The 21815-nt window shown below is 40.0% G+C and overlaps 1 protein-coding gene across 1 annotated transcript in view; it reads left to right on the top strand.

The window, feature by feature from the left end:
* The window catches only part of SYNRG (synergin gamma), an 88246-nt gene that overhangs the window by 5371 nt on the left and 61060 nt on the right, over positions 1-21815 (top strand). The window contains exons 2-3 of the mRNA XM_052657740.1: positions 2170-2210; positions 5780-5898. Coding sequence (XP_052513700.1) covers positions 2170-2210; positions 5780-5898 — 160 coding nt within the window. The remainder of the gene's footprint in view (positions 1-2169; positions 2211-5779; positions 5899-21815) is intronic.

The raw sequence follows: 21815 nt of genomic DNA, 5'->3' as shown, positions 1-21815 counted from the left end.
CTTCCACTTCAGGGGGCACGGATTTGATCCCTAGTCAGAGAACTAAGATCCCACATGCCACAAAGTGTGGCGAGAAAATAAAAAAAAGAGCCTAGCTAGATTGATGCAGACCCTTCTCTTGATCTGGTGTTACTTCTCTGATTACCTGTTACAACGCTCCTCGTGGACACCGTCCTAGCACCTTACTCCCCACACCTGCTAACATTGGGTTCCTGTCTGCAGTGAACAGCGTCACCATCCTTGTAGTCACTCAGGCCCCAAATTTCAGAGGCATCTTCAGTTCTTTCAGCTTTTTCAATACTGTTCTCCATCCAGGTAGTTGCTAAGTCCTGTTGATTCTTCCTTTTAAATAACTTTGATTCACCTCTTCTTTTTCATTCCTACTACTCTGGTTATGGCCCTTTTCTTATTAAGATTACTTTAATAGTTTCCTTAGCTGTTTCTTGTTACTTCAAGTCTTCTCTGCATACCCCATTACCAGAGAAACATACAGCACGTTTCTGATCATTTCTCTGCTGAAAACCTCTGACATCAGGGAAATGTACATCCAAATCACAGTGAGGTCCTTCATGCTCATTAGGATAACTATCATTATAAACAAACAAAAATCCAGAAAATAAGTGTTGATGGAGGTATGTGGACCCTCCACCTGGTCCATTGGGAATGCAAAATGACACAGCTGCTGTGGAAAACTGGCAGTTTTTCAAAAAGTTACCAGAGAATTACTATGTGGCCCAGCAACTCCACTCCTAGGTAGAGACCCAAAAGAACTGAAAGAGGGACTCCCAAGAAATACTTGTACATCAGTGTTCATAACAGCATTATTCACAATAGCCAACTCAGCTGTCCATCAACAGATGAGTTGGATAAGTAAAATGTGGTAAGTACAAACAATGGAATATTATTCAGCCATAAAAGGGAATGAAATTCTGACACATGCTACAGCTTGATGAACCTTGAAAATGTTATGCTAAGTGAAACAAGCCAGATGCGAAAGGACCAGTATTGTAGGATTCCATCGAAGGTGGCTAAAACAGACAAATTCATCAAACCAAAAAGTAGAATAGCAGTTACCAGGGGTTGAGGGGGGAGAAAGTAATGGGGAGTTATTGTTTAATGACTACAGAGTTTCTGTTTGTGATGGTGAAAAAGCTGTGGAAATGGATCTTGGTGGAGGTTGTACAACATTGTAATGCCACTGAACTGTACACTTAAAAATGGTTAAAATGGTTAAGTTTTATATTATGTATATTTTACCACAATTCTTAAAAATCTGACTTTATGTACTATTCAAAATCAAACATTTTAAAGGCCTTCTTCAGTCTGCTTACTTTTCCAATCCTGTGTCTTGTATTCAGCCTTAAATCATTTTTCTGAACATGCTACAGCGTCGGCCTCTGAACTTCTGTTCAAACTATTGCAGTGTAGTGTGCCTTTCTTTTAAGATACAGCTTGAGAGTTACCTCCAGAAACCTTCCCAAGATTTAACTGATCAAATTAGTCTGTTTTCTTCTCATTTCTATTAGTATTCTGGCCCTCTCACAGGCCCTAGTACAGTCTATCCTATGTTAAAAGTTCTTTGCCTGCATCTGTGTCTTCAGCAATCCTGAGCTCATTCAGGCCTTTCGTGTAATAGGCACCCAATAAGTGTTCACTGAATTGAATCTAATCCAGCCCTCTCATTTTATGGATGGAGAGATCGGAATCCAGGGGAGTCACACAGCGACAGAACCAGGATCAGTTTCAAAGTCTTATCTTTTCTGGTTCAAAATTTTCCCCCTTGTGTAACCTGCTGACTGTCATGCAAACTGTGGATGCTCAAACTGTTTTGATGGTGGATAATTCTATATTTTTTTGTACTGTGGAACAGATACCAGGGCCCTGGCTACAGTTTTACTTATGTAAAATATTATGTTTTATCTGAAATCTTTGCACTAGGAAGATCCTCATATATTTTTAAAAAATATTATTTATTTGGCTGCATCGGGTCTTGGTTGCGACATGCGGGTTCAGTAGCTGGGACAGGCAGACTTAGTTGCCCCTAGGCGTGTGGGGTCTTAGTTCTGCAGCCAGGGATCAAACCCGCATCCCCTGCTTTGCCAGGCAGATCCTCAGCCGCTGGGCCACCAGGGCAGTCCCAGTCCTGATATATCTTTGTTGCATTTTCAGCTTCGTGTTTCCAGTTGCCAGTGGATTAAGACCCCCTCAAGGTATGTGAAAGTTTATGCTGTCAGCTTTCATTTTTCACTGTTTGTTTCTGAACTTGGGGATTAAATGAGTAAAAAAAGTTCTGTTGCTTCCAGATAGAGTAAAATTTTCTTACTGTCTTGAACCTGATAGCTTACTCCTAAAATTTCTAAAAAATTGGGTAATGGGGAATAAGAAAAATTATTCCTCATTTCTCCCAAACTTATTTAAATATCAAATCAACAGGTTGTTATTTAACCTCAGAGGTGAAGGAGACTTTTAAGACAGGAGTATTAAAGAAACAAGTGACAAAAATGAAATGAATTGTAGTTCTCTGAATGCCGGCTTTCTCCTGCCTCTAGATTGTTAGCTCTGAGGGGCAAGGGCTGTGTCTGCCTTATACTCAGGAGTGTCTCCAGCACCCAGCATGCTGGCAGAAAATAATCAGATCTCTATAGCTGCTTATGGAATGAATAAATGAACCTCTTTGGTTGTTTTAGCCTATGTCTTCTGTATATGAATTTGATCTTACTATAATCATGTACATAAGTTATCACATATTCTGCTTCTGTTTAAACTATTTTAAGTCTCTTTTATTTCTAGCAATTTCTCTGCTAGGTATATTCCTTCTCTCTCAGTTTCAGACAAGGGCCCACCAATATCTATTCTAGCTTTGTCTTCAAGGAAACAGTAGTGAAGGGGTATAATCTCAGCTCATGTCTCTGTACCCCTGGGACAGAACATTGACAGAAGAATATGCTTGTCTATCTTCTCACTTCTCCCACTCCTGCGTACCCACTTCCTCTGCACAGTCCAAGCCTCTCTGAAAACCGGCCCTTCTCACAAAGCCAGCGTTGACCAGTTATGGTAGGCCTGCTACAGAAACAGACTCCCAGGTCACCAGGAGAGATAAATGATAAAGAGTGGCTCAGTAGCAGGTGGTCAGTGTCTCCACTCATAATCGGTGATGGAGGCCGAGTTTCAGGTAAATTTTTCCAAGGGTCAGTTGCATTCTTGCTCTCGTTTATTCATTATTTAAGCTCTCTGTAATTAGATGTGTCCTAGATTTGGATCAGGTGGTTGGAGGTCTGTTGTTGTTTAGGAAGACATCACAGCGTTTTGTGTTTATTTTTGTGGCTCCTCATTTTGCATTTTTATAAACCTTCAAGTAAAAACCTACATATAAAGCAAAGGAACAGGACAAGAATAGAGCCCAAAAGGTTGCCTGATATTTTTTTCTTCTGGAATTTGCAGCTGTTTCCGAGGGTTTGTTTTTTTTTTTAATGGAGTGTATTAGAGTGGACCTTTTGATCTTTTGAAGGCTTTAAATTACGCATGGGTTATTTCTGAAAGCCTGTACAAGGAACTGACAAGAAGAGTGGCCACCAAGGTGAATGGGAGACAGGAGAGAAACAAGACTTGTTTTTCAACTGTGTGTACTTCCGTGCCTTTAAATGCCATGCCATATCTTTGAGTTACCTGTTCAGGACTTAAATAAAATTATGAAAATAAATAAAACTGTAGGTCCAAAGGCATCAGAGGGATAACATCCTCCTGTGCTATGTCCAGGCTCTGCATTCTCATTGGGCATGATGCCTCAAGGTGTTCGCATTTGGCATTCCTATGTCTAGAATGCTCCTCCCTGGTGCCCGCATGGCTCACTCCCTTACTCTTTCAAGTCTTTGCTGAAATGCCATCCTTGTGGTGAAACCTCTTCTGACTATGAAATGGCAGCTACTTCTCTCCCTGACTCTCTTACCCCTTACCCTCACCTGATGTCCACTTATTTTTTTTATTATCTACCCCAGTTACAGTGTAAGTTCCATGAGAGGAAAGACCTGGCTTTGTCCAATGCTGTATACCTAGAATGGTGCCCGACGTGGAGTAGGGGTTCAAATATTTGAATAAATGATTAATATAAATGAATAACTTGCCACTGATCAGTGTTACCTCAAATGTAATATCCATGCTTCTGATATTAAACTCTGTAAATACCTTGAAGGCACACAAAATCCACTAGATAAACATGGTAGACTTTCAGTTCAGTTCTGTCACTCAGTCATGTCCAACTCTTTGCGACCCCATGAATCACAGCATGCCAGGCCTCCCTGTCCATCACCAATTCCCGGAGTTCACCCAGACTCATGTGCACTGAGCTGGTGATGCCATCCAGCCATCTCATCCTCTGTCATCCCCTTCTCTTCCTGCCCCTGATCCCTCCCAGCATCAGGGTCTTTTCCAATGAGTCAACTGTTCGCTTTACCAGACTTAATTTTTTTAAATTAAAATTTGATTCTTTTAACTCTTACACTAGAACTAGCATGGATGTGATCTGTGGTGCAGTGTAAAGTTAGGATGAAATTTGTGTTCAGGCTATGTAGGGATTTTGTTTGATTCTCTGTTGCATACCAAGTATTTAGAACTGTGCCTAAAATATAGTAGACATTTAGTATTTATTAAATCCTTGGAGAAATGTAGTTTTCATTCTCCTCTTGGGACTACTTCTTTGGAAAAGTTTGGTAGGTACCATACTATAAATCATACTTTCATCCATTGTATACTTTGCATGCCGATGGCTGTTTTGTGGTGTTATATTAACCATGTAAGGAAAGAGAAGAGAAGTACCATTTCTTTAAGCATATTAGGTATTAAACAGTGTTGTGAATGTGAAACCGAGGTACAGGAAGAAGTTAAGCAAGTTTGCCCAAGGTCCCAAACCTAGCAAGCAATATTTTTAGTTGGCTTCAGAAGTTCATGCTCTTAACCTACTTTTGTATTAAAAGTAGCTTAATTAGTATTAACTCTTAACTACTAGCTATTTGCTACTGCATAGAAAATTACCCCAAAACTTAAACAGTTTACTATTAAAATAGTAAACCACACTGTGTCTGTGAGTCAGGTATCTTGGAGTAACCTCACTGGGTGGTTTTGGTCCAGGACCAAGGAGATTGCAATAAAGATGTCAGCTAGGACTGTAGTCATCTAAAGGTTTGATGGGGCTGGAAGATCTGTTTCTGAGATGGCTCATTCACATAGATGGCACATTTGTGCTGCCTTTTGGCAGTAGGTTTCAGTTCTTGCCACATGGATTCTCCATTCTCCATAGGACTGCTTAAGTATTCTCATGATGTGGCAGTGGCTTTCCCAACAGCTGATCCCAGAGAACAAGGATGAAGCTGCACAGTTACTGAGGACAAGCCTCATTTCCACAGTGTCCCATTGCTTATACTGGTCAACCCTATTCAGTGTGGGAGGGAAGGACAAGGACATGAATGCCAAGAAATAGAGATCCCTGGGGGTCGTCTTAAAGGCCAGATAAGTCATATTGTGTATTTTTAAAGTATGCACAAAAATTCTGTAGAAGTATTATTATCTTCATTTTACAGATGATGTGTTGTTAGCTTGCCCAAGATCACAAAGCTAAGTAAATGATGGACCTGGAATTTAAAGCAAGTCTGTCTCACACCAGAGCCTATACGTTTACCTCTCTACTCTGCCACTTCCCAAGAAACCAGTCCTTTAGGTACTTAGAGTTTTAAGAAAGTAAGCTGTAAATCACATCGACCTTAACGATGTCTTTGTTTTTCAGCAGGTCTGATGCCGATGCAGCAGCAAGGATTTCCTATGGTCTCTGTCATGCAGCCTAACATGCCAGGCATAATAGGGATGAATTACAGTTCTCAGATGTCCCAGGGACCTATTGCTATGCAGGTACTTGCCTCTTCTTAGCCAGTGTTCACAAAGTTATTGTTGTCTACATACCAAGCTACGTACTCAGAGCTTAATGTTATATTTAGAAATAAGTGTGGTCTGCATCTTAGGTGGCTTTCTTTGAAATACAGTGAATATGCGCCACTGCCCCAACCCACGCCTCCACGGGGAGATCCTCAAACACTCACAGGCAGGTCTGGCTCAGTCTTGTGAGCTCACTGTTCCTTTCCCTTGGGTCCTGGTGCACACAAGGTTTTGTTTGTGCCCTCCAAGAGTCTCTGTTTTGCCAAGTGCTATGGAAGTTCTGTAATCAAATCCCACTGTCCAGAGTCAGATTCCTTGGGGGTTCCCTGTCCCTTTGCTGGATCCTCAGGTTGGAAAGTCTGATGTGGGGCCTAGAGGCTTTGCAACAGTGCAATACCTTCTTTGGTATTATTGTTCTCCAGTTTGTGGGTCGCCTACCTGGCAAGTATGGGATTTGATTTTAATGTGATTACGCCCCTCCTACTTGTGGCTTTTCCTTTGTCCTTGGCCATAGGCTATTCTTTTTTTGGTGGGTTACAACATCCTCCTGTCAATGGCTGTTCAGCAGGTATTTGTGTTGTTGGTGCTCTTGCAGAAGATGAGCACACATCCTTCTACTCCACTGTCTTGATTACAGGAGTGGGCTTTTTTTGCCATGTATTATTTATTTAACTTTTAATTGGTTATGTTTTAAAAAAATTCTTAAAGGAGTTTTTTCTTATTAAGTAAATAGAAAACCTCATTCGTTCTAACAAAGGATAACCAAAAAATAAATATGGTGAGTCAAAACAGTATTACCAAATACTAGCTAGATGCTATTACTCATTGGAGTTGATAAACCTCATATTTACTTTCTCTTTGTTTTTTAAAAAAAGAAATTATGTCTACAATTTACCTGTAAGTGGCTCAACCAAAAAAAAAGTATAGAAGTGTAGAAACAAAGCAAAATGTTAATTTTATAGTGTTCATTCAAGTTTTCTGTAAGTTTTCAATTAAAAAAGCGAGGGGTTGGGTGAAAATAACACTTAAAATGAGACATAAATGGAAATCTGAGAGTTGCAATGGAATTAAAGAGTTTTCCTGCTGTCATGCTGAACATGTGTCCCTGTACAACTGGTCATGATTGCAGATAGTGTAGATTAAAGCAAATAATTCTGTTTTGTTTTGATTTAGAATTGGTGAGTGAAATTGATAACATCATGATTTAATAAGTGCAGCCTAAGAAATGGGCTTTATCCGTATCCATTTAGATTTCCTTATCTTTGTAAACTATCTTCTTCAGCCATGGTATCCATTTAAACCAAGTAAACTGAATCCAGGAGTCAAATCTTTGGTGGAATTAAAAAAGTGTTATCTTATTTTTTTTAAAGGGAGAAGGAGAAGGAAAAAAGGGGGAAAAAATCATTCACAAATAAACCAGAGCAAAAGAATTTTGTATTATTAATATTTTAAGTGCCATAGATTTCATTTTTTACCTAATTATTTAAAATTTTCTATTTCTGCATGTTTTATGTATATATTAGTATAAGAGCATGTGTATATAACTTATAAATAATGTTCAGTTAATCAGCATTTAAGTTTAAACCATTGTCACATTGAAGTCATTTAAGCAAATAAAGTTTCTATGTTGTCTGTAAAGATTTAGGAAAACTTCCAAATCATTCTCTTTTTTAAATTTTATCTACCTTTTAAAATCTTGGCTGTGCCGGGTTTTCGTCGCTGCGTGCGGGCTCTCTCCAGCTGCGTCTGGTGGGGGCTGTGCTCTGGTTGTGGCGCGTGGGCTTCTCACTGCAGTGGCTTCTCTCGTTCCACAGCACGGGCTCTACGGCACATGTGCTCAGTAGTGGGGGCACAGGGGCTTGGTTGCCCCATGGCATGTGGAATCTTCTTGGACCAGGGACTAAATCTGTGTCCTCTGCATTGGCAGGTGATTCTTAACCTCTGGACCACCTGGGGAAATCCCCAAACCATTCTTTATTCATCTCCACTAGGAAGAAAATGGGAATAAATTAAGCTTTTGTAGGGTTTCAGTTCAAGTTACTCAGCTTTCACTAGGTTATGCTGCAGAAACAAAAATCCCTAGGTCTCAATGACTTACAGAAACAGATTTCTCATTTGAGATACATGTCCTTGGATGAGTTGGCTCTGACTCAGCTCCGTGTTCTTTATCCTGAGACCTTTACCTAGGACATCCCAACTCCTGGCATAAATGAAAAGAGATGACCAAACCCTGTGATGTCTTTTAAAGCTTTCTGTCAAAGGTAGGAGTTATCAATCACTTCTGCTTACAAAGGTAACGTGGCCCAAACAAACATCAATGGGGAGTCTACCAGGAGGAATGCACACCACAGAGGGATGTGCCAACTTCTTATAGTAAGGGCAGCAAGTCATTGTTAACAGTCCACCAAAGAATACTGTGTGTTTCTAATTAAGATTTAGTAAGCTTCCTGCTTCAGCAATACGTGAACTGTGAACTTCCACATGTTCAAGCTTGTTTTAGAAAAAGCAGAGGAACCAGAGATCAAATTGCCAACATCCTCTGGATCATTGAAAAAGCAAGAGAGTTCCAGAAAAACATCTATTTCTGCTTTATTGACTACACCAAAGTCTTTGACTGTGTGGATCACAATAAACTGTGGAAAATTCTGAAAGAGATGGGAATACCAGACCACCTGACCTGCCTCTTGAGAAACCTGTATGCAGGTCAGGAAGCAACAGTTAGAACTGGACATGGAACAATAGACTGGTTCCAAATAGGAAAAGGAGTACGTCAAGGCTGTATATTGTCACCCTGCTTATTTAACTTCTATGCAGAGTACATCATGAGAAATGCTGGACTGGAAGAAACACAAGCTGGAATCAAGATTGCCCGGAGAAATATCAATAACCTCAGATGTGCAGATGACACCACCCTTATGGCAGAAAGTGAGGAGGAACTAAAGGGCCTCTTGATGAAAGTGAAAGAGGAGAGCAAAAAAGTTGGCCTAAACATTTAGGAAATGAAGATCATGGCATCTGGTCCCATCACTTCATGGGAAATAGATGGGGAAACAGTGGAAACAGTGTCAGACTATTTTTTTGGGCTCCAAAATCACTGCAGATGGTGACTGCAGCCATGAAATTAAAAGATGCTTACTCCTTGGAAGGAAAGTTATGACCAACCTAGACAGCATGTTCAAAAGCAGAGACATTACTTTGCCAACAAAGGTCCATCTAGTCAAGGCTGTGGTTTTTCCAGTGATCATGTATGGATGTGAGAGTTGAACTGTGAAGAAAGCTGAGTGCCAAAGAATTGATGCTTTTGAACTGTGGTGTTAGAGAAGACTCTTGAGAGTCCTTTAGACTGCAAGGAGATCCAACCAGTCCATTCTAAAGGAAATCAGTCCTGGGTGTTCATTGGAAGAACTGATGCTAGAGCTGAAACTCCAATACTTTGGCCACCTCATGCCAAGAATTGGCTCATTGGAAAAGACCCTGATGCTGGGAGGGATTGGGGGCAGGAGGCGAAGGGGACGACAGAGGGTTAGATGGCTGGATGGCATCACCGACTCAATGGACATTAGTTTGAGTGAACTCCAGGAGTTGGTGATGGACAGGGAAGCCTAGTATGCTGTGATTCATGGGGTCACAAAGAGTCAGACACGACTGAGCAACTAAACTGAACTGAAGCTTCCTGCTGAAATCTTAACAAATGATACAATTTAAAAATCAACTTCACACTAAATACTGTTTTCTGATTTGCGTGTGTGTGTGCTCATTGTGACCTAATGACTGTAGCCCTCAGTCTTCTCTGTACATGGAATTTTTCCAGGCAAGAATACTGGAATAGGTTACCATTTCCTTCTCCAGGAGATCTTCTCAACCCAGGTATTGAACATGCGTCTCCTGCATTGGGAGGTGGGTTCTTCACCACTGCACCACCTGGGAAGCCCCTTCTGACTTATGTAATTATCTGAAAAAATGTGTTAGTCTGAAACAACCAAAAGACAGTAAGGATCTCTAATATACACAGCAACAGTAAATAAGTGAACTACTAGGTTTGATACCACCGAAATAATTTCCCTCAGTATCAGGAGCTCCTAAATGATCGTAAAGCAAAGAGACTTCCCTGGTGGTCCAGTGGTTAAGAATCCACCTGCCAATACAAGGAACATGGGTTTGATCCCTGCTCAGGAAGATCCTGCAAAGAGTAGACCCTGCTTGCCGCAACTAGAGAAAGCCCACAGGCAGCAATGAAGACCCAGTGCAGCCTAAACAAATAAATTTTTAAAAATGATAAAGAATCCAAAATCTTTCTCCTTAACCTTTAGTCTTGCTGGCAGGTATTGTATGCTACTTGGAATCTGTTCACTATTCTTAAAGGAGAAACGTACAGAAATCTTACGTTTTTCCTCCAAACTTGGTAGCCTTAGCCAACCACAGACGTGTGTGAAGAATGCCTCTTATTCTTTAGTCATCCCTTAAATCTTTGAAGGATACACAGATAAAAGTCAAAGATGAAAATTAGTTTTGGTTGCCTCATAGCCTTCTACTCCCCAGAACTCATTAAAAGAACACACTTTACAAGATTTTGAATATGTTTTGAGGTTAATATTCAAAATATTTCAGGTATACAGGTAAGAATGAAATATATGATGAACAATGTGTGAGCCAGTAAACCATTTTTAGTTAAACCTTTAATTTTGAGGTTAAGTAGGTACATGTGTATATAAGAAATAATACAAAGAGTCCCTCAGTGGTAACTACTTGGAGAATGATAGTATAATATCACAGCTGGATGTTGGCATTGATAGAGTCAAAATACAGAACATTCCTACCACCCCAGGGATCTCCTCATGTTGCCATTTTGTAACCAAATTCACGTCCCTCCCACTTCAGTTCAGTCGCTCAGTCGTGTCCGACTCTGCGACCCCATGAATCACAGCACACCAGGCCTCCCTGTCCATCACCAACTCCCGGAGTTCACTCAGACTCACGTCCATCAAGTCAGTGATGCCATCTAGCCATCTCATCCTCGGTCGTCCCCTTCTCCTCCTGCCCCCAATCCCTCCCAGCATCAGAGTCTTTTCCAATGAGTCAACTCTTCACATGAGGTGGCCAAAGTACTGGAGTTTCAGCTTCAGCATCAGTCCCTCCAAAGAAATCCCAGGGCTGATCTCCTTCAGAATGGACTGGTTGGATCTCCTTGCAGTCCAAGGGACTCTCAAGAGTCTTCTCCACCGCCACAGTTCAAAGGCATCAACTGTTCCTAACCCTTGTCAATCACTAATGTTCCCCATTTCTATAGGTATATGATTGCAGCATTACCTAAATTGAATCACTAACCTTTTATGAGATTAGCTTTTTTTGCTCTGTATAATTTCTTTTTAAATTCATCCAGGTTGTTGCATGCATCAATATTTCCCTTCATTTTTATTATTGAGTGATATTCCATTATTGGATATACTATTGTCTGCTTAACCATTTACCCACTGAAGGACATCTGGACTGTTTTTACTTTTTAGCTGTGACAGAGATTTTTGAACATAAGGCTTCATTTCTCTGGGATTAATGCCCAGGAATGCTGGATGGCATGGTATTTGGAAGTTTAGTTTCTGAAGAAATTGTTAAACTATTTTCTATAGTGGTTATACCCGTTTACATTCTTACAGGCAATATAGGAGTGATCCAGTTTCTCTGCATCCTTCCTAGCATTTGGTATTATTTTGTTTTAGCCAGTTGATAGGTGTGTTGTGATATCTCATGATTTTAATTTGCATTTCCCTTGTGACTAATGTCAAAAAAGAAAATTCAGGGAGCTTTACTTGATATGGATATTTTATTGGGCAAGAAACAAATTATTCCTGAACAGGGAGACCTCAAACCACAAGTAATTCCAGCAGTTCATTCTAAACATGAATGAATTCATTGTTTTCTACTGTGATTGGTTTCTAGAAATTCACTTTCCTTTTCATTGCTAAGCTTACTTTTTTTTAGCTTATTAGCTAGAATACTGTGAGGTCACATTGACATGAAGAAAGCTTAGGTTTTGTTTAAGGTCAGGCAGTATTTCAGGGAAATCAGAACAGTGTTACAATTTGGTTATGTGGCTGTGAGCCTGTGGTCTAGGGATATATTCAGAGTGCAGCCTCCATATTGGTTTTTCTTTAGTGATGCTAGACATATTTGCATGTGCTTGCTTTCTGTCCTTATATTCTCTTCGAAGAAGTGTCTGTTCCTATCTTCTGTCCATTTTCTTGTTGGATTTTTGTTTTGTTTTGTTTTTATTTTACTGTGAGAGAGTTAAAGCTTAGGCAGGCCTGGGCCCTTTAAGGAGGAGGTGAACTTTCTCCCTCTTGCTTTCCTGAAGCCTTGTGCAACAATGTATCTTGCCCAAGAACTGGCCTTTCTTTAGGAGCTAATGATCACAGGCACAGTGTCTTACTGGTGGAAATGCTTTTCTTAGACTCTACCGTTAATAATTAAAATTGTAACGAATCTTGCCTGGGAGCCTATTTCTCAGCAACAATGTATCTCGCCCAGAACCGTCTTGACTGGAACAGGTTCCTTCTGGCTAACCTTGTACTGAAGTTGTCTCCAGGATGTGTGCCTTGGGAAAGGGTCTAATGGAGTCCGCACAGCCGTGAAGGGCGGTCTCCGTCTGCTCTCAGCAGCATGTTGAAGGGCGCGTAGTGCGTGGTCGCAGCTGGCGAGGCCGGCACTCTGCTGCCTGCTTTCAGTGCCTTTGGTGGGGGCTCACTCGACCCTGTCACTATAATACGCCTTTGTTACACAAAGCTCTTGAGTGGCTGAGACTGCGTCTTTTGGGTCCCAGAGAGAAATTTTCTCCTTCAGAGACCACAGATTCTGACATCGTTCACCATAAGCTATCAACTGTTGAGCGTCAAGAGGTCTCTGTGTATTCTGCATACTAGCCCTTTGTTGGATGTGTGGTTTGCAGATATTTTGTCAGTTTTTGTCTTGTTTTTTAGTCTGTTCAGGCTACCGTAACAAAATATGAGAGATTGGATAGCTTATGAACAACAGAAATTTATTTTTCCCAGTTCTAGAGGCTGGAAGTTCGAGATCAGAGTGGCAACATAGTTAATCATAGCACTTAGGCATGTTTATCTGGGTGTTTTTCTAGGTTCTCTATTTCAGTCCACTGATGCGTGTGTCTGCTAGTCATGATTATGATAGCTGTGTAATATGATTTCTCCCATGTTTTCTCCAACATTGCTACAGTAAAATACACATAAAGTTTACCATGTTAACTATTTTTAAGTGTACAGTTTAGTGGTATTAAATATATTCACATTGTTATGCAGCCATTACCACCATCCATTCTTGTAACTCTCTTCATTTTATAAATCTAAAACTACACTTATTGTACGATAACTCCCCATTCTTCCCTCCCTCCAACCCCATGCATCCACCCTTATACTTTAAGTCTTTGTGATTTTGACTACTCTACTCTTGCTTGGAAAATCCCATGGACGGAGGAGCCTGGTGGGCTGCAGTCCATGGGGTCGCTAAAAGTCGGACACAACTGAGCGACTTCCTTTCACTTTTCACTTTCATGCATTGGAGAAGGAAATGGCAACCCACTCCAGTGTTCTTGCCTGGAGAATCCCAGGGACGGGGGAGCCTGGTGGGCTGCCGTCTATGGGGTCGCACAGAGTCGGACACGACTAAAGTGACTTAGCAGCAGCAAGTACCTCATGTAAATAGAGGCATACAGTCTTTGTCTTTTTGTGACTGGTTTATTTTCACCGGCATAATGCTCAAGGTTTATCTGTGTTGTAACATATTGCAGAATTTGCTTCCTTTTTAAGACTAACGTCCGTTGTGTGCACATACCACCTTTTACTTATCCTTTTGTTGGTCTGTGGACACTTGGGTTGCTTCTGTGTTTTAGCTATTGTGAATGAAGTTGCTATGAATATGGATGTACCACTGTCTCTTCTAGACTCTGTTCTCAATTCTTTTGCGTGTGTACTCAGAAATGGAATTGCTGAGTCATATGGTAGTTCTATTTTGATTCTTTGAGGAACCTCCATACTATTTTCCACAGAAGCTGTACCATTTTATTCCCACCAACAATACAAAAGAGTTTCAGTTTTTCCACATCCTTGCAACACTTGTTTGTTGTTGTTGTTTTTAATTACTTGACTGTGTTTTTCAGAGGAGTTGTCGTTTTGTAAAAACTTGACTGGAAAGCACAGGACTCTCCATCACACCGCCTTCCCTCCTCCAGTATGCAGTCTCCTCAGCATCCTGTGTTAGTGTGGCACATTTGTTAGAGTCAGTGACATTAGTGAGCCAGTACTGATGCATTTCGATGAACTGCAGTTCATAGTCCACGTTAGGATTCAGCCTTTTGAGCTGCATATCCCGTGTTTTGACATTCTATGTTTTTTGATAGGAGCCATAGTAATGAGTGTGAAGTGAAATCTCATGGTTTTGATTTGCATTTCTCATGATTAGTGATGTTGAGTATTTTTTCACGGTCCTATTGGCCATTTGAATATCTTTGGAGAAATGTCTGTTCAAGTTCTTTGCCCATTTTTGAATTGAGTTTTTTGTTGTTGAGTTTTAGGAGTTTCCTGTTTATTTTGGACATGAATTCCTTATCATATATGTGATTTGCAAATATTAACTCCCATTCTGTGGGTTGCCTTTTTACTCTGTGGGTTGTGTCTCTTAATATACACATTTTAAAAATTTTCTTGAAGTCCAGGTTGTCTATTCATTCTTTTGTTAACTGTGCCTGATGTCATATTCAAGAAATCATTGCAAAATCCAGTGTTTTGAAGTTTCTGTTCTATGTTTTTTACCAAGAGCTTTATTGTTCTAGCTCTTACATTTTGGTTCTTGATCCATTTGGAGTTAATTTTTGTATATGGTGTTGGCTAAGGGCCCAGTTCTGTTGATGACCACCATTTGTTGAAAAAGACTGTCGTTTACCCAGAGAATGGTCTTAGCACCTTCATCAAAAATCATTTGACCCATATGTACAAGAGTTTATTTCTGGCTTTCTGTTCTTTTCCACTGGTCTATATGCTGTACTTTATGCCAGTGAAAGTGAAGTGCAGGTCGCTCAGTCGTGTCCGACTCTTCGCAAGCCCATGAATTATACAGACCATGGAATTTTCCAGGCCAGAATACTGGAGTGGGTAGCCATTCCCTTCTCCAGGGGGTTTTCCCATCCCAGGGATCGAACCCAGGTCTCCTGCATTGCAGGCGAATTCGTTACCAGCTGAGCCAAAAGGGAAGCCCACTTTATGGCGGTACTATTACTGTTTTGATAGCTGTAGTTTGGTGGTAGGTTTTGAAATCTGGAAGCTTGAGTCCTCCAGTTTTGTTGTTCTTTTTCAAGATTGTTTGACTATGAGGGGTCCCTTGAGATTCTGAATGAATTTTAGGATGGATTTTTTTATTGCTGCAAAAATCTCATTGGGATTTTTACAGGGATTTCTTTTGTAGATTGCTTTGGGTAACATTAACATTTTAACAATATTAAGTCTTCCAATCCGTGAAATATGGATTATGTTTCTGTTTATTTATGACTAATTTCTTCCAACACCGTTTTGTATTTTTCATCAGCATCATTCCATAACTGGGATAAATCTTTGGAGAAAACCATTGTTAAGTGAAAAAAGTCAAATACAGAAGGAAACACATGTAAAATTTTAAAACCTAGAGGTTATGACATTCATGAATTATATAAACATATATGGAAATGAAAGGAAACAAAAGTGAATTTATGACAGTGATAATCTCTGGGGAAATAGAGGAAGAAAATTATAACTGTATCATTAAAGGTTTTTTTTTTTAATTGTTCATATAGCTGCTGGGGCTTCCCAGGTGGCACAGTGGTAAAGAATCTACCTGCCAGTGTAGGAAATACAAAAGAGACATGGGTTCAATCCCTAGGTTGGAAGAGGGATCCATCAACTGAGAAGGAAATGGCAACCAACTCCAGTATTCTTGCCTGGAAAATTCCAGAGGAGCTGGCGGGCTACAGTCTGTGGGGTCCCAAAGAGTCAGACATGACTGAGCGCACACACATGTGCACATACACACACACACACACCTGCTATGTAGTATTATGTTGCATGAAAAAATATATATATATTCTTCTGTTGATGGACATTTAAGTTGCCCCCAATTTTTTGCTTTCTGTTTTGAGTTTATTGATTTTTTAAAATTTATTTTAATTGGAGGATAATTACTTTATAATATTGTAGTGTTTTTTGCCATACATTGACATGAATCCACCACGGGTGTACATGTGTTCCTCATCCTGACCCTCCCTCACAGCTCCCTCCCAGCTCCCTCCCCACCCCATCCCTCAGGGTCATCCCAGTGCACCTGCCCTGAGCACCCTGTCTCATGCATCGAACCTGGACTGGCGATCTGTTTCACATATGATAATACACATGTTTCAATGCTGTTCTCTCAAATCATCCCACCCTCTCCTCCCACAGAGTCCAAAAGACTGCTGTATACATCTGCGTCTCTTTTGCTGTCTCGCATACAGGGTCATCGTTACCATCTTTCTAAATTCCATATATATGCGTTAGTGTACTGTATTGCTGCTTTTCTTTCTGGCTTACTTTTCTTTCTGGCTTACTTCACTCTGTATAAGTGTTCGTTCTGGATTCTGGATTCTAACCTTTGTGGTTATTTGTGCCGTCAGTATGTCCTTCTAGACTTTGGCTTATTTATTAACTTTGTCAATGGTGTCATGTTTTGTAGAAGTTAAGTCTGATGGGTAAAATCATTTCTTTTATGGTTTGAGCTTTTTGTATCTCATCTATGACATAATCAAACCCAGAGGTAGTACTGATATTCTCCTGTATTTTCTTATTGAAAAGTTAAATTTTTTATATATAGGTCTTTAACCTACCTGGAATTGTTCTTTGGGTATCAGTGTGATGCTGAAGGGCCTAATTTTATTTTTTATTTGAATACACGGTTGTCCCCCAATCATTTATCGGTAGCCCATTCTGTACCTGTTGAAATCTAAGATTGCTCCTGTAATGCCTAATTTCTTCATATGCTTTCTTTAGTTTTTAAGCTCTTTTGTTTGTCTCATTGCTATATGTGTCTATACCTGCATCAGTAAATGTCTTACTGTCTTAAATGTTCTAACCCAAGATGAGCCTTTATCTGATGGAGTGGAGCCTCTGTTGTTCTTTTAAAGAATTATGGCTATTCATGGCCACATCCCCTTCAGTATGAATTTTGAGATCAGTTGATCAAACTCCATGTAAAACCTGTCGGGATTTGGATCGAAATTGACATTTTCACTCGTTTAGTCTTCCTGTCGCAGCTCTCCACCTGTTCAGGTTTTCAGTAGTCTTGGGTATCTTTCAACTTGGGGGTAACTTATTTATGTTTTAGTCTTTTAGTGGTTTATGAACATATCTCAGATTTCTGAGTGGGTTGGTTTTTTTTTTGTTGTTGTTGTGTTATTCATTCACTGTATAGATAAGGATTGGTATCTCTTAACCTTTCAGTTTATCTGGATTTCAAAAGAAAGCATAAAATTAGGCTGTATGACATGCATGAAGTTACTTTTAAGGAGTAGGAGAAACACACAATGCCATTTAGAAAGTTTGAATCTTCTTGAAGGACAGAATTGTGTAACTAGAAAGGCAGTGTGGATAATAACATCTTCTTTCATTCTTTATTATTTTTGTGGAATATCTCATTTTGTCTTTTAGCCTGTTTGATTTGAGTGATTTCTTCTGTGTTCTATGTTACTGAACATAACTAAGAACAAGTTTTGATTTGGGTAAACTAAGTCAAAATTTAAAAAGAAATTTAATCCCTTACCTCAAAAAAGAAATGATAATTATGTGACATGACAGAAGTGTTAGTTAATGCTATGATGGTAACCATTTTGTGATATATAAACAAGTGTATCAAATAAGCATGTTACCTACCTTAAACTTATACAATATTATCATATGTCAAATTATCTCAATAAAACTGGAGAAAAATAAGGAGCTGATTACATTATAGTGGGAGAAGGAGAAATATAATACTAGGACTTTGGCACTAATTTTTAGCGGCAAGAGAACCACACTGTGATTAAAAATAAATTTGCATGGCCACCACCATCCAGGATTTAGAATAGAGTGTTAGTAATTAAGCAATATTACTTGTAACTTCAGTTGTTAAGTACTGGGAACTATTTATAAACCTGCCAGGTTGCTAGTATTCATTGAACAGGTAATATGTCTGAGCATATGAATAGACAGAAAAAAACATTTAAAACAATTTTAAGTCTGAGTTTGGTGGTGGTTGTTGGTAACTGGACAGGCAGCATAGCATAATGATGGAGAAAATGGATTTTGGAAGCAGAAGCTGCCTGGTTCTAATCCTGGGTCTGTCATTGCCAGTAATGAGTGAGATACTTCACTATTTTCTACTTCAGTTTCCTTATCTGTAAATTGATAATAATAGGAGGACCTACTGCAGAGGTTTATTATAAGGGTTCAATTAATTGATACATGTAAAGCACTTAGAAAAGTCCTTGGAACTTAATACCGACTTCATAAATATTTGTTCTTATTAAGGTCATCTTATTAATCATTATCAGAATTATCTCTAATTCTGATGATCTTACATATATTGAGAATTATGTATACAAATGACTAGTTCTATGGCTGATGTTTGGCAGGAACGTAATAAAATGGTATCTGTTTCACAACTATTGTGTTCTTTCTTCTTATCTAGTTGTTTAATTCTGTATTTGAAGAATCTTGCTTCAGAAAAAAATGAAATCATTACTGTTTTTGAAAGTATTCTATTCTTTCATCAGTATTACTTCTAATGTTAAAGATAATTATTTTATAATAGCTGCTATTTATTTACTCATATGTGCTAAACAGTGTTCCAGGTACTTTACACATATTGTATTACTTCTAAACCTTGAAACAGTCTTCCACGGTCTCAATAAAGGTTCAGAATAAGAAGGTATTTTGGAAAAGTTCAAAAGAAATACTTTTTTTTTTTTAATTTTGAGGGAAATACTAACATGATTTCTATTAAAGGAAAATCAGACAAAATATACTTCTAAGGCAAAAAGCCTTAAAAGCCTGGAGGTAAAGAGGGCATTTCATTTGATAAGAGATTAAATTCATCAGAAAGGTATTAGTTTGTATGCACCTAATAACCTGGTTTCAAAATGTGTAAGACAGAAACTGATGGAAAAATAAGGGGAAATAGACAAGTTCACAGTCAGTAAAGATACACATTTAAACGAGCTTCTGAACAAACGATTAATGGATAATAGGATACTGTGTCCAACAATTGCAAAACACTTTTGTTTTGGTCACACAGTGTGGCGTACAGGATCCTAGCTCCCCGAGCAGGCATCAGACTCATGTCCCTGCTTTGGGAGCGTGGAGTCTTAATCACTGGACCACCAAGGAAGCCCTCAAAATTACTTTGTTTTTAAGCAAACATGGAATATTGAAATTGAAATATGCTGGGCCATAGCAAATCTCAAGGAACTCAAAGGATTGAAATCTTACAAGTAGGCGTCCCTGTAAGACTCGTATGTTGGGAAACCATTTGAGATTTGTAGGCAGAAATTCAGATATGCAGATGATACCACCCTTATGGCAGAAAGTGAAGAGGAACTAAAAAGCCTCTTGATGAAAGTGAAAGAGGAGAGTGAAAAAGTTGGCTTAAAGCTCAACATTCAAAAAACTAAGATCATGGCATCTGGTCCCATCACTTCATGGGAAATAGATGGGGAAACAGTGGAAACAGTATCAGACTTTATTTGGCCGGGGGGGGGGGGGGGGGCTTCAAAATCACTGCAGATGGTGACTGCAGCCATGAAAAGAATGCTTACTCCTTGGAAGGAAAGTTATGACCAACTTAGATAGCATATTCAAAAGCAGAGACATTACTTTGCCAACAAAGGTCCGTCTAGTCAAGGCTATGGTTTTTCCAGTGGTCGTATATGGATGTGAGAGTTGGGCTGTGAAGAAAGCTGAGCGCCGAAGAATTGATGCTTTTGAACTGTGGTGTTGGAGAGGACTCTTGAGAGTCCCTTGGACTGCAAGGAGATCCAACCAGTCCATCCTAAAGGAGATCAGTCCTGGTTGTTCGTTGGAAGGACTGATGCTGAAGCTGAAACCCCAATACTTTGGTCACCGGATGTGAAGAGTTGACTCATTGGAAAAGACTCTGATGCTGGGAGGGATTGGGGGCAGGAGGAGAAGGGGACGATAGAGGATGAGATGGCTGGATAGCATCAGCGACTCGATGGACGTGAGTCTGAGTGAACTCTGGGAGCTGGTGATGGACAGGGAGGCCTGGCGTGCTGCGATTCATGGGGTTGCAAAGAGTTGGACACTACTGAGCAACTGAACTGAACTGAACTTGCCTACTGGCTCAGCGACAAAGAATCCACCTGCCAATGCAGGCGGTATGGATTCAGTCCCCGGTCTGGAGGACCCCACGTATCTCGGAGTGCCCAGGCCCATGCACCACAACTGTCGTGCCTGTGCCCTAGAGCCTGGAAGCTGCAGCTGCTGAGGTCTGCACGCCCTGGAGTCTCTGCTCCACAATGGAGAAGCCACCTCACTGAGAAGTGGGTGCGCTGCCTCTAGCGAGTAGCCCCTGCTCACCGCAAGCAGAGAAAAGCCCTCACAGCAGCAAAGACCCAGCACAGCCGAAAATAAACAAACATTGTTTAAAAAGAATTTAAGGTGACTCTTCAAGGTTTTTCTCTCCAGTAAGATTAAGTGGTTTGGGTATAAGGATAAGAGAAAATGATTAGTTGACTAACAAGAATGAAGTCCCAGGTGACCATACCAAGGGAGCCAGAGGTAGGGGAGCTAAGGATGTTTACAAGAATATTTAATATTGAGTCCTGGAGTCTAAGCTGAGCAAGAAGAGAAGTGAGGGCATGATGGGCTTGATGGATGGTGGGAAAGTGGAAAGATTAATGGATGGGAGGGAAGTATTAATGAAATAAAAGAATTACTGGAGAGCATGAACTGGAAGAATAGAAAGTGGTGGTCAGTTATTGGCATGCTTGAAATCAAGATTTTGGAGATGATGCAGCTACTGGGCCAGGTGAGCGGGGCGATGACCATGGAATGGGAAGCTAGAGTGGTGTGTTGAACATGACTGTGATGAGGAGGCCTGAGACACCGGTGTTAGATGAGTCATCCCCATGATTGTTGACCATAACCAGGAGCAGTTTAAGAGTAGAATGGACCATAGCAAGGATTGGAAGTTGAAGAGTGAGGGAGTAGACGGCATAAATAGGGTAGGAGAGTAACTGATGAAGTCTGATTGCAAGAAATTAAAATGTGTCCAGGGTTTTGGAGGAAAAGAGACAAGAAAAGGGGTTTAGAACCAAAGAGAATATTGTCCATTTACAGGAAATGTTGGAAGAAAAGTAGCAGTCTTCAAGTGAGAGGGCTTCCAGGGATAGCCAAGTTTCAAGTTAGGAAATGAAGGGGAACCTTTCAGGGAGAAGGTTGAAGAATAGAGACATTTTCACTCAGTGAAAATTAGCCATTAACCATCATTTCCATCGTCACCATCATCATGATTCATACGAAGTTTTGTGGTTAGCTCTTGTGCAATGCTATTCTTGTGGACACTTCAGTAAACTCTATACTATTGTATTGATATGTCATTTAGTATTCATTAAATATTTTTTTTTCTGTAAAAGTTTGAATACCAAGGGTATAATAATCTCAAAATATTCATTATCCTGTCATACATATTGGAAATACGTGTTTAATCTCATTTGTGGAATAACTGCAGTATGCCAGGCTCTTATCTATTGCTAGAAATACAAAGACAAGTAAGATACAACACCTCAAAGAGTATGGATCAGTGAGCTCACCGAATAAAACTTGTGTGTGTGT

This window comes from Budorcas taxicolor, chromosome 19 (genome assembly GCF_023091745.1).
Source record: "Budorcas taxicolor isolate Tak-1 chromosome 19, Takin1.1, whole genome shotgun sequence".
Taxonomy (NCBI): domain Eukaryota; kingdom Metazoa; phylum Chordata; class Mammalia; order Artiodactyla; family Bovidae; genus Budorcas; species Budorcas taxicolor.
Note: the sequence above shows the minus strand (reverse complement) of the source record. Positions and strands in the feature narration are given on the sequence as shown.